The sequence below is a fragment of the Poecilia latipinna genome, unplaced genomic scaffold, assembly GCF_001443285.1.
Source record: "Poecilia latipinna isolate Pla-1442-1.1 unplaced genomic scaffold, P_latipinna-1.0 Scaffold680, whole genome shotgun sequence".
NCBI lineage: Eukaryota > Metazoa > Chordata > Actinopteri > Cyprinodontiformes > Poeciliidae > Poecilia > Poecilia latipinna.
In genome coordinates, this window is record NW_015113296.1 from 93,140 (window position 1) to 108,384 (window position 15,245).

The following is a 15,245-nucleotide window of genomic DNA, read 5'->3' on the forward strand; positions in this document are numbered from 1 at the left end:
CGGGGAACCGTATCTGATGGGGAAACGGGGAACCGTATCTGATGGGGAAACGCGGATTGACGTAACAACGGCTCCGTGCTAAGGGATCAAGGATAAACTCAAATAAACACAGCTCAGACTGCTTAAAATAACAATGCTAAACATGTAATCATTTCCAGATCAATGAGTGAAGGTAGTTATGCTTGATTTTATGTGTGTAAATTCCAATGGTAGCTCTTTGGCCTCATGAAAAAACATAGACTGATGTATCCAAGAGCTCTTACGCTACTGTTTATTTTTAAGCATTTTCCTGAAGGCAGGTTTTCACAAGCCAGTATTATTTAAGTCATTGCTCACCCGTTTTGTACGTGCAAAATGTGTCCAACACAGCGTTCACTCAGATCCAACCAGACCACATAATTTTTCCTCTTGGGCTTTATCGTTGATTTCTCCGTTGTTTCCCACTAATAACCTCACAGACCTGAGGTAGGACTCATTAGAGAATTTTCTTGCCCGCCGCCTTTACCTCACTGTTGCACTGATGAGGCAAAAATTACTCCAAAAGTGTATTGGGTTGGGTAACTCATTGAGTTTTACTACCTCCGCCATTATAACACTGGTTGTTGGGGTTTGCTCTACTTCCGCATGGTGGCGGAGGCCATGTCTATGGCGGAGCACCGGTGTCATGTCGCCAAATACCGCTGAGATTCTTTGTATATGGCTTCTTTTCATTTTTATGAAAATGCATCAGCAAATCTCCATTTTGCTGATGCAATAATTGGATGGTTGAAGTTTGATGAGCTCTGTCGCGGTTTGACAGGTTTGCCTGCTATCCCACAACGTAATGCACAGAAACGTATGTCTTTTGCATGTCTGCAAAAGAGCAATGGAGCATTTCTTTTAAATGTGCAATGGAAAATTTAGAAATATTTGAAATAATAGGAGTTTCTTGTTTTATTTCTCCAGTGACTGTTTGCTCTGGCACCCAAAATGGCATGAGCACAACAGGAGACCCAGAGAACCACTACAAACTGATGAAGGAGCGATACACCGGCTGCAACATCGTGATGGGAAACCTTGAGATCATCTTGATGCAGCACACCCGGGACTTCAGCTTCTTGCAGGTGAGCCTGGGAACATCGGCCTCTGAGTAGAGCAGATTATTAGTAATCCTTTCACAGATGTGTCACTAGAAGAATGTCACTAACCAGTCCAGACATGGATGTATAATCAACCGGTGCCAGAAACATTCCTACCCTGAGGTTCCCCGAGAAGTCGGGAACCAAATCAGTGGAGATGATGTCACTATGAGATCATTATTTGTGACTGAAACGCATTTAAGTGATGCTTTGTTGTCTAACGTGTGTTTTCTACTACTGAACCTTGCAGTCTATAAAGGAAGTGACGGGCCACGTTGTGTTCGCTATGAACGAGTTCAGCCGTCTCCCTCTCGATAACCTGCGTGTGATCAGGGGCAACAATCTTTATGAGGACCGCTATGCCTTGGCCGTGATGCTCAACTACCAGAAAGATGGTCAACACGGCCTTCAGGAGCTCGGCTTGACAAACCTCACAGGTATGCTGTATGCTATGTATGTTTAAAGTGTGGGAGGCTGAGTCAGAGCAGATAAGAACTGGATATGGCCCTCAGTTACTGTTGGAGCCCTCACACGCTCTCAGTGAAGCCGCACCCTCCAGAATGCCGTCTGTTGGTGAGGTAGCTGGAATGTGTCGTGTACAACCGCCCAACTGTCAAAGTAACGAGCTCTGTACCACTGCGCTGCATTTAGATGTGCTGTAGTAAAAAGCGAGTGCCAATGTCTGATGGGTTGAGTCATGGGCCTGTCCGGGCTTGCTCTAATAATTCTCATTCTTTTCCACACATTTGCATTTGTGCCGCCCACAGAGATACTTGAAGGAGGCGTCCAGATATTCGACAACAAGTACCTGAGTTACGCTCCACAGGTGAACTGGTTCGACATAGTGAAGGATGCATCAGCTGAGCTTATGATCCAAAAGAACGGTCCTGAGAGTGAGTCTGAATTAATGTGCAAAAACATTTAGAAAAAATACGTTTTGTTAAAGCTGTCATCATGTCGTGAGAGTATGTTACGAGACAATCTGTGAAAAAGATCGAGCTCCTCCACATCCTCCCTGTGCTGCTATTATTTTATGAAGAAATGCAACACTTCCAGTCAAAAGCAATAAACAAAATCAATCAGAGCCAGGAGGAGTGTCTTAGCGACGTCAGTCAACCTCATGAATGCGCTGGTGAATGTGGTAATGGCAAAGGATTACAGGAAAGCTGTTTATCTGCCATCATTGGCACCGGGAGAAGGCAGAGGATCTCGATTTTGTCTCCGTCTCTTACTGTCATGACATAGTGACACTTTCAACAAATATGTAAAGAAAAAATTTAAGTTTAAAACGCATTCCTCTAATGACTATTCTGTTTGTGGCTTCAATTTATTGAATTGAGTAACCAAAATAATTGAATATTTTCATAATATCAAATTTTTAAAGATGCCTATGTACAAACAAAAACCACGATTGATGAGTAAATCAGTTTGCAGGTATGATGTAAGTGTTTAAACCTGGTTTTGCTGTGATTTGTTTTCACTTGCTTTCATTTGTAAAACTACATCTACTAACAGTAGAAATATTTTCCAGAGCCTTGTAATGAAGCATGCGGGAACGGGCCTTGTTGGGGACCAGGAAGCAACTCTTGCCAGACCTGTGAGTGACAGAAAATAAATCTTTATCTCTTATCCGTTAATTTTGCCACTCAACTCTCGTAATAAAAAAGCGAAAAAGACGACTCTTTGTAGCTTGATGAGTTAACTCTTTCACCGTATGCCAATTCAAACTTCAACGCTAATTCACATTTCATTGACTTTTGCGTGCCACATTGTACTCTCACTTCACTGGAAGGATAACAAACTTCCTTCTCTGTTTCAGTGACAAAGACCGTGTGTGCGCCTCAGTGTAACAGCCGATGCTTCGGAAGAAACCCGAGCGACTGTTGCCACGTTGAATGTGCTGGTGGCTGCAACGGGCCCCTGGATACAGACTGCTTTGTGAGTCTAAAACTTACAGTAAACAGATTTTAGACAGAAACCAGCTTAAATATAAAATGAACAAATCAACTTTTTGATAAAGTTTTAGGTCAAAGTATTGCACTGTTTATTCCAACTAATGTAAAAAGGCTTTTAGTGAGAAAATGTAAGTATTTCTGCACAAATGTAAATATAAAAAGCCCACGCAGAAGTTGAATGTCTTTTTTTTTCACCGAAGTCTTTTAATGGTGCAATTTATGCAAATGACACTATGCTTTGCTGCTGAACATTTCCACCTGCTCTGATCTTTGACAGTTACAAGCACTTATTAGGAACTGCTTAATGATCTCCAGTATCATTTTAAAAAAGAGAAGTTTCTAAATAAATGATAAAAGCAGTCATAAATGGCAATTAACCACTTAAGTAGCAAAAAATTAAAAACATGTATACAAATCCACAACCTTTGCACCTAATTATTGTTTTATGTTGCATCTTACAGGCTTGCAAGAACTTCAACAACTCAGGATCGTGTGTGCTCCAGTGTCCCCAGACTCTGATCTACAACAAGCAGTCATTCAAAATGGAGCGCAATCCCAATGCCAAATACCAGTATGGCTCTATCTGTGTGGCCCAGTGCCCCCGTGAGTCCCCACACATAAATATAAACCAATTTAAACACAGTTGTGATAGTCATAAAGCTCTGGTTATTAAGCTGCTATAAGTGTTATCTCAGTGTTTAATGTTAGCTGTGCTAACAGTGTTAACAGTGTTAGCTCAGTTTAATGTAAGTCCCTGACACAGTGCAAAGTATTTATTAATGTCGTTTTCTGTTTTTGAACAGCCAACTTTGTTGTGGATGGCAGCTCATGTGTAAGGAACTGCCCAGCAGATAAAATGGAGGTGGACAAAAATGGAGCGAAGCGATGCGAGCCCTGTAGAGGTCTCTGCCCCAAAGGTAACCACTTTATAAGTAGCAATATTGGCATGTTGCTTTTAATAACAAGAAATATCTGTTACACTAAATTACGATTTAATGCACACGGTAACATTCTAGTAAAGGAGGACAAGCTAGTAACACCAGTAATTAACATCTACAATGCTAATGGGGGTTAAAATGATTAAGAAGTTTAAATGTTAATTTTAGATGACATACCAACATTAGCATGTTAGATATCAATAATGTACATAATCTGTGACACTACAGTCTCCTAGCATTCAATAATAAGCTAGCAATAGCTAACATGATGCTAATCTATGTTAGGAAATGCTAACATTTCCTAATTTGGTAACATTGTCTTATTTTATAGCAAAATACTCGGAAAGAAAAACTAAATCTTTCTACTACACTAACAGTGCTTTATTGTAGGCTAAAATGCTAGTTTTAGCATTAGCGTCTTAGCTAACAGGAATGTGCCAGCTAACTCTAATCAAATTATTATATCAGAACTTTTCACTGATATGCTTCTGTGAGCTTTCCTTTAAAATGGCAATAATACATCTTCTATGCCTAAGTTATTTCTATTAGGAAACGTGAGGTCTTTGTTTTAAAGAGCATCTGTGAACTTATTTTGAAAGTGCAAATTCCAAAACCTGCTGATCCCCAAACTAGGTCTATCGTGTGTCTGAAACCTAGTAATAAGCCAATGGAGCAGTTATAACTTGTGGTTGAAAGTGTAAAATTAATTCTTTGTTGATCACTAGTTTTAATTATGCCACCATAGTATTATGTTTCTTGGTGTTTTTATTTTTTTTATGTATTTTTTCTTCCCTTTTTTTTTTTTGCAGTTTGTGACGGCACAGAAAAACAGAAAAGCAAAACCGTTGATGCAGCTAACATTGACAGTTTTATAAACTGCACTGTAATCAAGGGCAGTCTTGACTTTACGGTGCTTGGCATAAGAGGGTAAGAATAAATTAAAATGTATGAATTATTTTGTGTTGCAAGCTGAACATTCAGAACTAAATTTACAGACACAATAAACGAGTTCATTCTCAGTGTCAGTTTCCCAACAATGTTTTTCCCATTCACATATATTCCTGCTTTAGTCGTCAAAATAAAATGAGTTAAAGGTTGTTATAGAACGCTTAACAACTTATATTGTGTTGTTAAATGTGTTTACCTTTAAAGTAGTACAAGATTGTGTCTGATTTCGATAAGAAATCTTAAAAATTGTTATAGATCTAAATTAAAAGCAGCCCCAGTATCAGCCACCTGCCTGAACAATGATCATAGAAATATGATGTGACAAAATGCATTAAGATGTGGGTTCATTCCTCTGCTCATCTCTTGTTACTTCTCAAGCCCCGTCTGCATCGGGCTCTGCACAGGAAGTAGAGAAACATGATGCACAGGAAGTAGAGAAACATGATGCACAGGAAGTAGAGAAACATAATGCACACACAACAGTCTATAAGTTTTGATAGTTAAGGAATAATCCTTTAAGTAACATGTTCTATTTTAAAAGCAAAGGGAAAACTATACATATGGTTATTTTTGCTCTCTGCACCAGTTACCTAAACCTTCCCCTCTGAAAATTCTCAGTTTATATTTAGCTTATCATGAAGCTTTATTCTCAGTGCTTCATTCAGGGTATTTTGCATTAAATAATTTTTTTTGTCTTCATTTCTTTTTTGCTCAAAGCGATCCTTACGAAAAAATACCACCCCTCGATCCAGAAAAGCTGAAAGTCTTTAACACTGTGCAGGAGATTACAGGTGAGTTTCTAAACTGCAGGAGTATTTTTAAGGTGCTGTGATATTGTTTGCATGTTTTTAGAGACTCTGAAATACAACTTGATTTTCAGACTACCTCAACATCCAGTCGTGGCCTGAAAGCCTCTCGAACCTGTCGGTCTTTTCCAACCTCCAAACAATACAAGGAAGAAAACTTTACTCGTGAGCAGCTGATGTTTTTCTTTCTTTGCCTCATTGTTTCTCTGAAGCCACTGACTCATAAACATGATTGTGTTCTGTTATTAATAAGCCTTAAATTGAACTGCTTTTCTTTTTTATTTCTTTGTCATGTGATATCTTTGCTTTCTGTAGTGGAGGGAACCGTAACAAAAGGTATGTTAAACACCTCAAAGTGCATCCTCTTTTTGGTGTTGGTGTGTGTTCATCCCATACTGGTATTGTGAGATTAAACTGGTGGTGGACACATCTGTTTAAAGGTTTTTTTTTTGTTTTTTCTTCTGGTAACCTGGGCAAAATCTGTTACATTGTGAAAGTGGTATCCAGTTTTACAAAGGAAAACAAAAATGCTAATTTCTCACTTGATTGTTCATATTTGGAGATTAATCCCAATCTATTCTGCTAATCGTTTATGTTTTTAAATAAAATTAATTTCTGTTTTGTTCCAATCTCTACTTCCTTTCGAGATTTCCCAAATTTAAGTTTTGCCTTTTCAAATGAAATGTGAAATTTCTTTTAAAGAAACAAAAATTAAAACAGGGATGTAGGAGACCTTTGGAAATAATCAGAATCAGTTTTGGTTTTGCCTTTGATGTGACAAAGTTCAGAGAAGAAACTCAAAACTTAGAGACTCTTCTGTATTTATATTTTCTATTGAAATGGCAAAACCTAAACGTAGTGAACCCACACAATACAGAACAAGTCTTTTTAAAGTAAGCCATTTGTCCAATTCATATTTTTGTTCATGCAAAAATACGCATTCACATCATCGCCTGCCGTTTCAGGGGCTACTCTTTCCTTGTGATGAATATCCCGTCTCTCACCTCCCTCGGGTTGCGCTCCCTGCAGAAGTTGAATGACGGCGGTGTCTATATCACCAAAAACAAGAATCTGTGCTACTACAACACTGTGAACTGGATGCGCATCATTTCCAGGCCCCAGAAACAGCAGAATAGGAGCCTCATCAAGGAAAACCAGAAACCGGAGCAGTGTGGTGAGTAGTGGTGTCATAGTGGATTTAGTAAACCTTTTCAGTGCTGGTGAAAGCTAAATTTATTTTTATTTTTATTTTATTTAACTAGGAAAGTCCTTCTGAGATCAATAACCTCTTTTTCAAGGCAGTCCTGGTCAAGAGATAACAAAATGATTAAAACACCGGGAAAACTATTAAAAACATTCACAATTTAAATTGTTGCTAAGGTGACCCTGAACGCTGTGGTTTTATGGATGAAAAACTGCATTAAAATACAGATGGAAATCTAATTTATGACACAGAAGCTTCCTGCTAACAAACTAATGCAACCAATGCATACATTTTACTTTGCAAAAGAACTAAAATAAGTTTGCCTGTCAAATAAAACTTTTTTTTTTAACATTTTTGACATTTTTACTGTCTCACCAATCAAAATATATAGCACCCTTCACATATGAAGGCACCAATTTTTTTGAGATGAATACAAGGAAAAATTTGTGACGATACTTTTGGCAATATGGCATATTTTGTTTTAATTCCTGACCTTTCGTTCTGTAAAATCCTTTTAGATTGTTCAATTAAAACAGTTTATTTTTTTCTTTTACTTTTAAAAAACATATGCATCACTTAAAAATCACGAATCTTTATGAATAATGTTTAACAAAGGCAACATAAATCACTTGAAATTAAACATGCTGTATATTTTTCTAACTGGAACAAAATCTTCTGTTGAAGTTGTACAGCAACTAGAATCTGTGGATTAAAAAAAGTCACTTCATTTCGGTAACACGTCATCTTTCAGCCAAGAGTTCGTACACCTTGACCTGTGTTGCAAAATGTAATTTTAGTTCTGTGTTCACGCCTACCGATGTTACTTCATTCCAGCGACGCTGAGGCTGCTTCACCACAATGATTTGTCTTTCTTCTCCCCTGCAGATGTGGATGGCCATGTGTGTGACCCCTTGTGCGCTGATGGCTGCTGGGGCGCGGGGCCGGATCAGTGTGTTTCCTGTAACAAGTACAGCCGTGGGGGGACGTGTGTGTCAGACTGCATGTTCCTCACTGGGTAGGTCTTAAAAAAAGAAGTCACATTTAGGATAAATAATGCAAGTTTCAGCAGGGTGCCTTTCAGATTTCAGCTCTTTTTGCAGTCTGCTGAATTTTATATATATATATTTTTTTGCTCTTAATGCAGAACTAGGAGGGAGTTTGCTACACAGTCAGGCGAGTGTTTGCCATGTCATCCTGAATGTAAAGTCCAGGAAGGAATGAAGACTTGCACGGGGCCGGTATGATCCCTTTGCTGTTTTCTTACCCTCGTTGTTCTCTAATTGGTCAAAGTAGAAGAAGAGTAAAGTTTGGGCAAAGATCCACTGCTGCCCCCTCGTGGCTCAAATAGTGTCTCCGCTCTGTGTCTTTTGTCTACCTCCAGGGAGCAGATCAGTGTGTTGCATGCTCCAGCCTGCAGGACGGTCCACACTGTGTCTCCTCGTGTCCCGATGGTGTGATGGGCGGGGAGGGAGTCATCTTTAAATATGCCAGCAAACAAGGCCGTTGTGAGACATGCCACATGAACTGCACCCAAGGGTGAGTGACGATTACAAACTGCATCCCTGCATGTGTATTTTCCTTCTTTAAACTGACTCTTCATGCATTTTTTTCTCCAGATGTACTGGCCCTAGAATCGGGGACTGTGTGGGAATTGCTCCTCGAGCCCTGACTGGGTAATATATCCTCTTATTTAGATCCGTCTTTTATAGTTTTGATTTGGGTAATCATGAGGTTCTGATTGCATGTCACCCTTTAAACTCTCGTGATTAGACATGCAACCACCGGCATAATATTGGGAGTCCTCGCCACACTCTTCATTTCATTCTCCATCTTTGTGCTGACCACTCTGTGGCGCCGAAGCATCGTCATCCGTCGTAAGCGAGCCATGAGGAGATACATGGAGAGTGGTGAAGTAAGTCGGCACATCCGTCTCGGGTTTCCCACTCCTGTCTGAGTTTAAAGACGGCAACATAAAGTCATGCTTTGTGTGTGTCTTCAGAGTTTCGAACCTTTGGAGGAGAAAGAGAAAGTCCACGCTCGGATCTTCAAGCCCTCGGAGCTGCGTAAGATCAAACCTCTGGGTAATGGAGCATTTGGAACCGTCCACAAGGTGCACATTGCAGCATTCGTTTTCTACATCTGGTTCCTGTTGATCAGTGTCTGAAGCTGGGCTCTCTTTACGTCGTAGGGCGTTTGGATCCCTGAGGGAGACACAGTGAAGCTGCCTGTTGCCATCAGGACGATTCATGATCGCACTGGTCGACAAAATTTCTACAAAGTGACAGATGTAAGTCAACTTCAGTGAAATGTTTGTGTTGTCCATCCATCTGAAATGATGCTTGAAAAGCATGTGAACTCATATGGAAGAGAACTGGATTCTGTTTGAAAAAAATGTGACTGAAAACTCAGATATTAAAGTCTTAATATGTAACGGGAATGATCTCCACAGCACATGACTGCGATGGGAAGCATGAACCACATCAACGTTGTGAGGACGTTGGGTTTCTGTCCAGGCGACAGCCTCCAACTCGTCACCCCTCTCAGCAGTCAGGGCTCCATGCTGGAGCACGTCAGGAGCAACAAGAACAAGCTGAGCCCACAGAGGCTGCTCAACTGGTGTGTCCAGATAGCAAAGGTAAAGGACCAATGCAGACTCTGTTTTTTTTTTTTAGTTTTACACACACGTTTCAAAGACGAGTCACATTGTTCTTCTTCACCATCAGGGAATGAATTACCTGGAGGAAAACAGGATTGTCCACAGAAACCTGGCTGCCAGAAACGTTCTCCTCAATGACAACTTCACAGCACAGATTTCAGATTATGGCGTGGCGGACCTGCTCTATCCTGATGACAAGAAAAACTTTTTTAATGAGGGCAAGGTGGGTTTTATAGGAGGAGTTATGTACGGTGCTAATCAAGAGTATCAAAACGCCTTGAACTTTTCCTCTCTTTTTTTTTTTTTACACTACAACTATAGTCTTCTATGTATTTTATTTGGATTTTATGTGACAGAATAACACAGACCTACTGGGAGAGCAGCTGGAAGGCCTGCAGTAACTTTAGGGGAGCTGCAGAAAACCACAGCTCAGGTGGAAAAAGTTTGGTGGGACGCTTGTTTGTCTTCAACTTCACAGATTCAGCCTTTATGGAAGATTAGCAAGAAGGATGCCGTTGTTGAAACAAAGTTATGACAAATCCTAGTTATAGTTTCCCACCGGCTACGCGGGGGAAACATTAAACATTCAAAAGAAAGTAATTTAGTCAGAGGAGTCATGGTGAGACACGGTGGAGGCATTATTGTGCAGGGACAGGGAAGAGTTTATGTTAAAACCAGGAGACTGACAGCTTTAACTGCAAGAACTAATGAAGATTTATTCATTTTTTCTTGTGAAGATTCTTTTTAAATCCTCAATTTTCTACTAATTTTCAATTATGTTCTGTTTTGTGTTGATGTCACCTAAAATCTTTAAAAAGTACATTGAAGATTTTTGTTGTAACAAATGGAAATGTGAAAAAGTTCAAGGGCATGATTTTTTTCAGCTGTTGTAGGACACAGAAACAGAAAAACAGACATTTAGGAAAATTATTTTATGCCTTTTAACATCTATTATTTTCTATCTCCACTGTTTCTGTTTTTTTAACTGATTTCCAAAAAGCAATTTTTTTTGTTCACATTTGCAGACACCAATCATCAAGTGGATGGCCCTGGAGAGCATCTTGTTTCGCAGATACACTCATCAGAGTGATGTGTGGAGTTACGGTAGGCTCCAAGTACTGACTTTATTTAAATGGGACCTGTTATGCAGAGTTCACATTTTTAAGTTTTTGTACTTCTATTTGGGTCTCAAATAAGTCTAAAAAGACCCCCAAACACTAAAACTATCACCAAACTATTAAAAAACTAGCTGTTCTTAAGCAATAAATTTACCATTTCAAAAACCTCTTACTTGATCCACAGTTACCTAGCAACCCAAGCAGAGCTGCAGCACATCTGGCCAACTGGTTTTTCCACTGTATGTGCTGTACAATGGCTGCTGGAAAACACAAGTGCATTGTTGTTGACTTACCTTCTAGAAACCACTTGCTGAATTTTTGCTGGCTCCGCAGGAGGCTCTACTTCTGCTTTTCAAAGATGTACTGTTGTATAATTGTACATCCATTTGCAGCGATTTTCATGTGGAAGTGTAAAAATCGAGTAGTTGGCCATCAGCAGCTCATTTGGATTTAAAGTGACAAGAGGCCCCAAAACATCTCATTCTGAAAGGATCTCAAAATAGGCATAACTGAACAGAGTAAAATCTCATGATCTAAGAATGATTTTGTGTAAAAATTGTCATGAGCATGTTTTGTATCGCCCGTAGATCTGTCTCATCCTGTTCAAGGAAGTATAACAGGTCACTTCTACAAACTTAAAAGCTGTTTTCCTCAGATCGATTCAACATTGTCCTCTGGATCTTAGGTGTGACTGTTTGGGAGATGATGTCTCACGGGACAGAGCCATACTCCACCATGCGTCCACAGGAGGTTCCTGATCTGTTGGAAAAGGGCGAGCGTCTTTCTCAGCCTCAGATATGCACCATCGACGTCTACATGGTGATGGTCAAGTGTAAGTCATTTTAATTTTACAGGTGGAAGCTCGTTTTGGGCTGGTTGCAGTCCCACAGAAAACAGTTAATGATCTTATTTCTTGCTTATCCAGGCTGGATGATCGATGAAAATGTCCGTCCAACATTTAAGGAACTGGCTGGAGAATTCACCAGAATGGCCAGAGACCCGCCTCGCTACCTGGTCATCAAAGTAAGACCCACCTGGACTAGCACTGTGTTGTTTAGCGCTTGGTGCCAACGCAGCATGCTCATCTATAATTTTTCTGGTTTCGGCAGGAAGACTGCAATCAACACGATTCACCGCCTGACGAAGTCGCCCAGCGGAGTGCAGACCTGGATGAGCTGGATGATTTAGACTTTGATCTGGAGGACATTGGAGTTCACACCTCGGCGGACTGCGGGACTCCAGGACCTCACCTCCTGTCCAGGAGTCTGAGCCGAATCTCCAGGACCGACACTAACAGAGTAGGGGACGGTGTTGATGTTCCCAGGATTTTATGCCTGAAAATGCACTGCCTGCTCATCTGTATCCACATAACATTCATTGATTTTTGTCTTAAAGGTGGTGCTCAATCCATCAACCGTGGCTGGATACCTGCCCATGACCCCAGGCTTTGGAGGACAGGTAGATCCATTAAAAAGATTTTTATTTTTTTATCAGCCCACATCATACTCAAACTACTTAAATGGTTAATCTCAAATTATCTGTTTTGTGTGTCAGTCCCGTTCTCGACTGAACTCTGCGCGCACCGTGTCTGAGAGCTCAGAGGGCTGTGGCACTGCGGTGGACATGGAGATGAGCGAGGACTTTTCTTTGCCAGGAAGTCTGAAAAGAAGACGCCAACGTGAGGACAGCGCTTACGTGTCACAGAGGGACAGCATGTCCGGTGGGCCGCCAGAGACCCCGTCGCCTGACGCAGAGGAGGAAGATCAGAACGGATACGTCCTTCCTGGAGGAAGCCCAGAAAGAGGTGACAATGCTCTGAGCGCTTAAAAAAGCTTTGACATGAGGTCGAGAGGCTTCAGTAAACCTGCTGAACCTGGTCAAGGGTTTGATGTAAAACTATTCAATAACACTAGACCAAAGTGAAATAAAAAAAAAAGTTTAAATAAATGAAATATGTGACAAAGTATGTACTGAACTGGAATAAGAAAACTGGAGAACAGTCTTGGTTTTGAGACGTACTGAACTTATTTGACAAAGGCCACAACGTCGAACATCTGTTTAAATCTGGACTGTCAGCGTTAACGCATTTACGCATGCAATTAACGTATTAACGTTACATAGTGCAGATTAATCGAACTACATATTTCAGTATTTTGTGCTAGCCCGGGTGTGCTGGAAATGTAACGTGCATGAATTACCCCGGTCGCTCAGCTGGATGAGGACAAGCGGCTGTCGCCTCATCTCACAAATTCAATAGGAAATAAATTCAGAGGGATATTTCTAAATTAAGGTTTAAAACAAATCACTTCCTTAAACCCTCCCTGAATATAAAAATGTGGAAAGCTGAAAATCTTCAGACATGTTTAGTATGCACTGAACACTGAAACATATTCCTAAACATTTTTTGAAAATGTGCAGAGGCAGTTTTTTTTTCCTCTGTGTGAAACTTCTTTAAACTTCAAAATCTTTCCTTCGCTTTTGTTCATTTTTTTTTTTAGCTTTTCTTTTCTGTGGACACTTTTATCTGTTAAACATTTCCAAACCCTATTTGTCGCAAAGTTAAGAGAAGAGTGTGCTTTGTGAAGATTCCCATAAAGTTCTTTTTAATTATTTGATTGTAAAAATTATACTTAGACTTTTTAAAAAAATTATTAAAAAAATTTTTTTAAGGGTTTTGTTTCAACAGAAATGTTCCAGAATTTTGAAAAACACAAACATTTGTTACTTGCATGATAATGTACATCGTAGGTACAGCCTTTTGGGATAAAACTTTATTTTAAACAATGCCTCATATTTAAAATTACCCCCATTTTTTTCTTTTTACCGTTTCAGACACCCTAATGTACTCATCTCGAGCCACTGCATGCAGAATGGGAAAGTCTTACTCGTTGGGCCTCCTGGACAGCCCAGATGATGAGGAGTATGAGTACATGAACAAGCAAACAGCTGTTTCTCTGAGGCACAACCCCCACTGGCTGAGGTCGAACAAGAGACGAACTTATTCCCTATCGTCACAAGCGACAGCCTACTGCGACACGACGCTGAGCTTGGAGGTCGGGGGAGGGCAGAAGACGAGTCAGAAAAATCCCCATTCGGCCCAGCAGGGTTCCAAGGAGGTCCAGTATGAATACATGGACATCAGATGTAACGAGAAAGTGGACATCCCACCAGAGCACGCCCTCCCCCCACCTCCGATTCTACCGAGGACGAGAGGAGACGCTGCGGAGAGACAGGAGAGCGGATACGTCGAGAGTGACGACTATCAGTACACGAACAGACAGACAGCGCAACAGCAGCCTGCTGTGGACAATAAGGAGCCCAGCAGTGACAACAGTGAGGTGGATCAATACGAGGACATGGACTGCTTTGCAGCTGTGTCACCTGCTGTCGACACAGTCGTTTACCAGAACATGCGGAGGGAGGGCAAGGTAGCGGTGGACTGCACAGAAATGCACCCGTTGGGCTTCGATCCCCACCTTAGGGTCGGAGTCGGGATCGGGGAACCTACGTCCACTGAAAGATCCTTCGACAATCCAGGATACTGGCACAGCAGGATGTTCTTGAAGTCCAACGTAGTGCCGACTTGAAGAACACGTTTATCTCAGTCTCGGAAGAGATTCATGAAGGACCTGAAAAAGGAAAAGAATCAACAAGCCACATAATGTAGCCTTTGATACAATCTCAATGAAACATAAAAAAAAACATAAAGACTGGAATTAAAACCTTACAGAACATTTAATAAGGTGTGAAGACTTTGTATTTTTTTTATGAATCTATATTACAAATGTTTGTGCTTTCATGTTTTTTGTTTTGTTTTAATAAGAATTTTATGTATGTTTTTAGCATAGATGCCCATATCTTTTTGAGGGGGAAAAACTATTGGAAGTGCGTCTGATGATGAAAAACCTCAGGATATTGAAGAACTTTATCAGAATAAAGGCTGGCCTTATAATAACTGAAAATGATTATACATATTGAAATAAACCTTTATAATGCTATCTGGTTTATTCATTTGTAAAATGCTTATATCCACATGCTGTTTATTAGACCTTCATCATGCTTCCCTACCGCCATGATAGCAGGGATTGTGCGTTTATGTCAGCTGTGCAACAAGACATTTACAGTTTTTTAATGAGACATTATGGGAACGTTTCTCACCAACAGCAATAATAACTCTAGTAGATCTACATTATTTCTCCATCGTTCTCAAAAATGGGCTTCTGTGCATTTTTTTGTCATTATGTTTTTGGCCTTTGATTTTGGGCATTTCAGGAGTTAAAAGCACTGCGTGTTTAAAGCACTAACACGAAACAGATTACAAGCTACAATTACTGTTTACATTTTCAGTAAGTTAAATGTTTTTGAGAACAATGCACGTCAATGTATGTTTTTAGACCTCTGTGAGTGATTACAAATGACATGCATTTTGTAAACAATAAAGATAATTACAAACACTATTTGAGGACTGGTTCTGTTTAGCCCTTATAATAGAAAGTCAAAAA

The 15,245-nt window shown here is 40.2% G+C and overlaps 1 protein-coding gene across 4 annotated transcripts in view; it reads left to right on the forward strand.

Moving 5' to 3' along the window:
- The window catches only part of erbb3a (erb-b2 receptor tyrosine kinase 3a), a 31,761-nt gene extending 16,561 nt beyond the window's left edge, over positions 1-15,200 (forward strand). For 3 of the 4 annotated variants that reach the window (XM_015044520.1, XM_015044522.1, XM_015044521.1), the window contains exons 2-29: positions 946-1,103; positions 1,369-1,555; positions 1,886-2,011; positions 2,650-2,715; positions 2,938-3,056; positions 3,535-3,676; positions 3,877-3,990; positions 4,821-4,938; positions 5,677-5,750; positions 5,840-5,930; positions 6,081-6,101; positions 6,731-6,939; positions 7,855-7,984; positions 8,114-8,207; positions 8,351-8,505; positions 8,586-8,642; positions 8,740-8,881; positions 8,969-9,079; positions 9,158-9,256; positions 9,419-9,604; positions 9,693-9,848; positions 10,651-10,729; positions 11,429-11,575; positions 11,669-11,766; positions 11,853-12,041; positions 12,139-12,201; positions 12,298-12,547; positions 13,576-15,200. In XM_015044520.1, coding sequence (XP_014900006.1) covers positions 946-1,103; positions 1,369-1,555; positions 1,886-2,011; positions 2,650-2,715; positions 2,938-3,056; positions 3,535-3,676; positions 3,877-3,990; positions 4,821-4,938; positions 5,677-5,750; positions 5,840-5,930; positions 6,081-6,101; positions 6,731-6,939; positions 7,855-7,984; positions 8,114-8,207; positions 8,351-8,505; positions 8,586-8,642; positions 8,740-8,881; positions 8,969-9,079; positions 9,158-9,256; positions 9,419-9,604; positions 9,693-9,848; positions 10,651-10,729; positions 11,429-11,575; positions 11,669-11,766; positions 11,853-12,041; positions 12,139-12,201; positions 12,298-12,547; positions 13,576-14,330 — 4,136 coding nt within the window. In that variant the 3' untranslated portion in view covers positions 14,331-15,200. Of the gene's footprint in view, positions 1-686; positions 800-945; positions 1,104-1,368; positions 1,556-1,885; positions 2,012-2,649; positions 2,716-2,937; positions 3,057-3,534; positions 3,677-3,876; positions 3,991-4,820; positions 4,939-5,676; positions 5,751-5,839; positions 5,931-6,080; positions 6,102-6,730; positions 6,940-7,854; positions 7,985-8,113; positions 8,208-8,350; positions 8,506-8,585; positions 8,643-8,739; positions 8,882-8,968; positions 9,080-9,157; positions 9,257-9,418; positions 9,605-9,692; positions 9,849-10,650; positions 10,730-11,428; positions 11,576-11,668; positions 11,767-11,852; positions 12,042-12,138; positions 12,202-12,297; positions 12,548-13,575 lie in introns of those variants that run through there. The other variant, XM_015044519.1, reaches the window with a different exon arrangement.
- Positions 15,201-15,245: the final 45 nt, after the last annotated feature.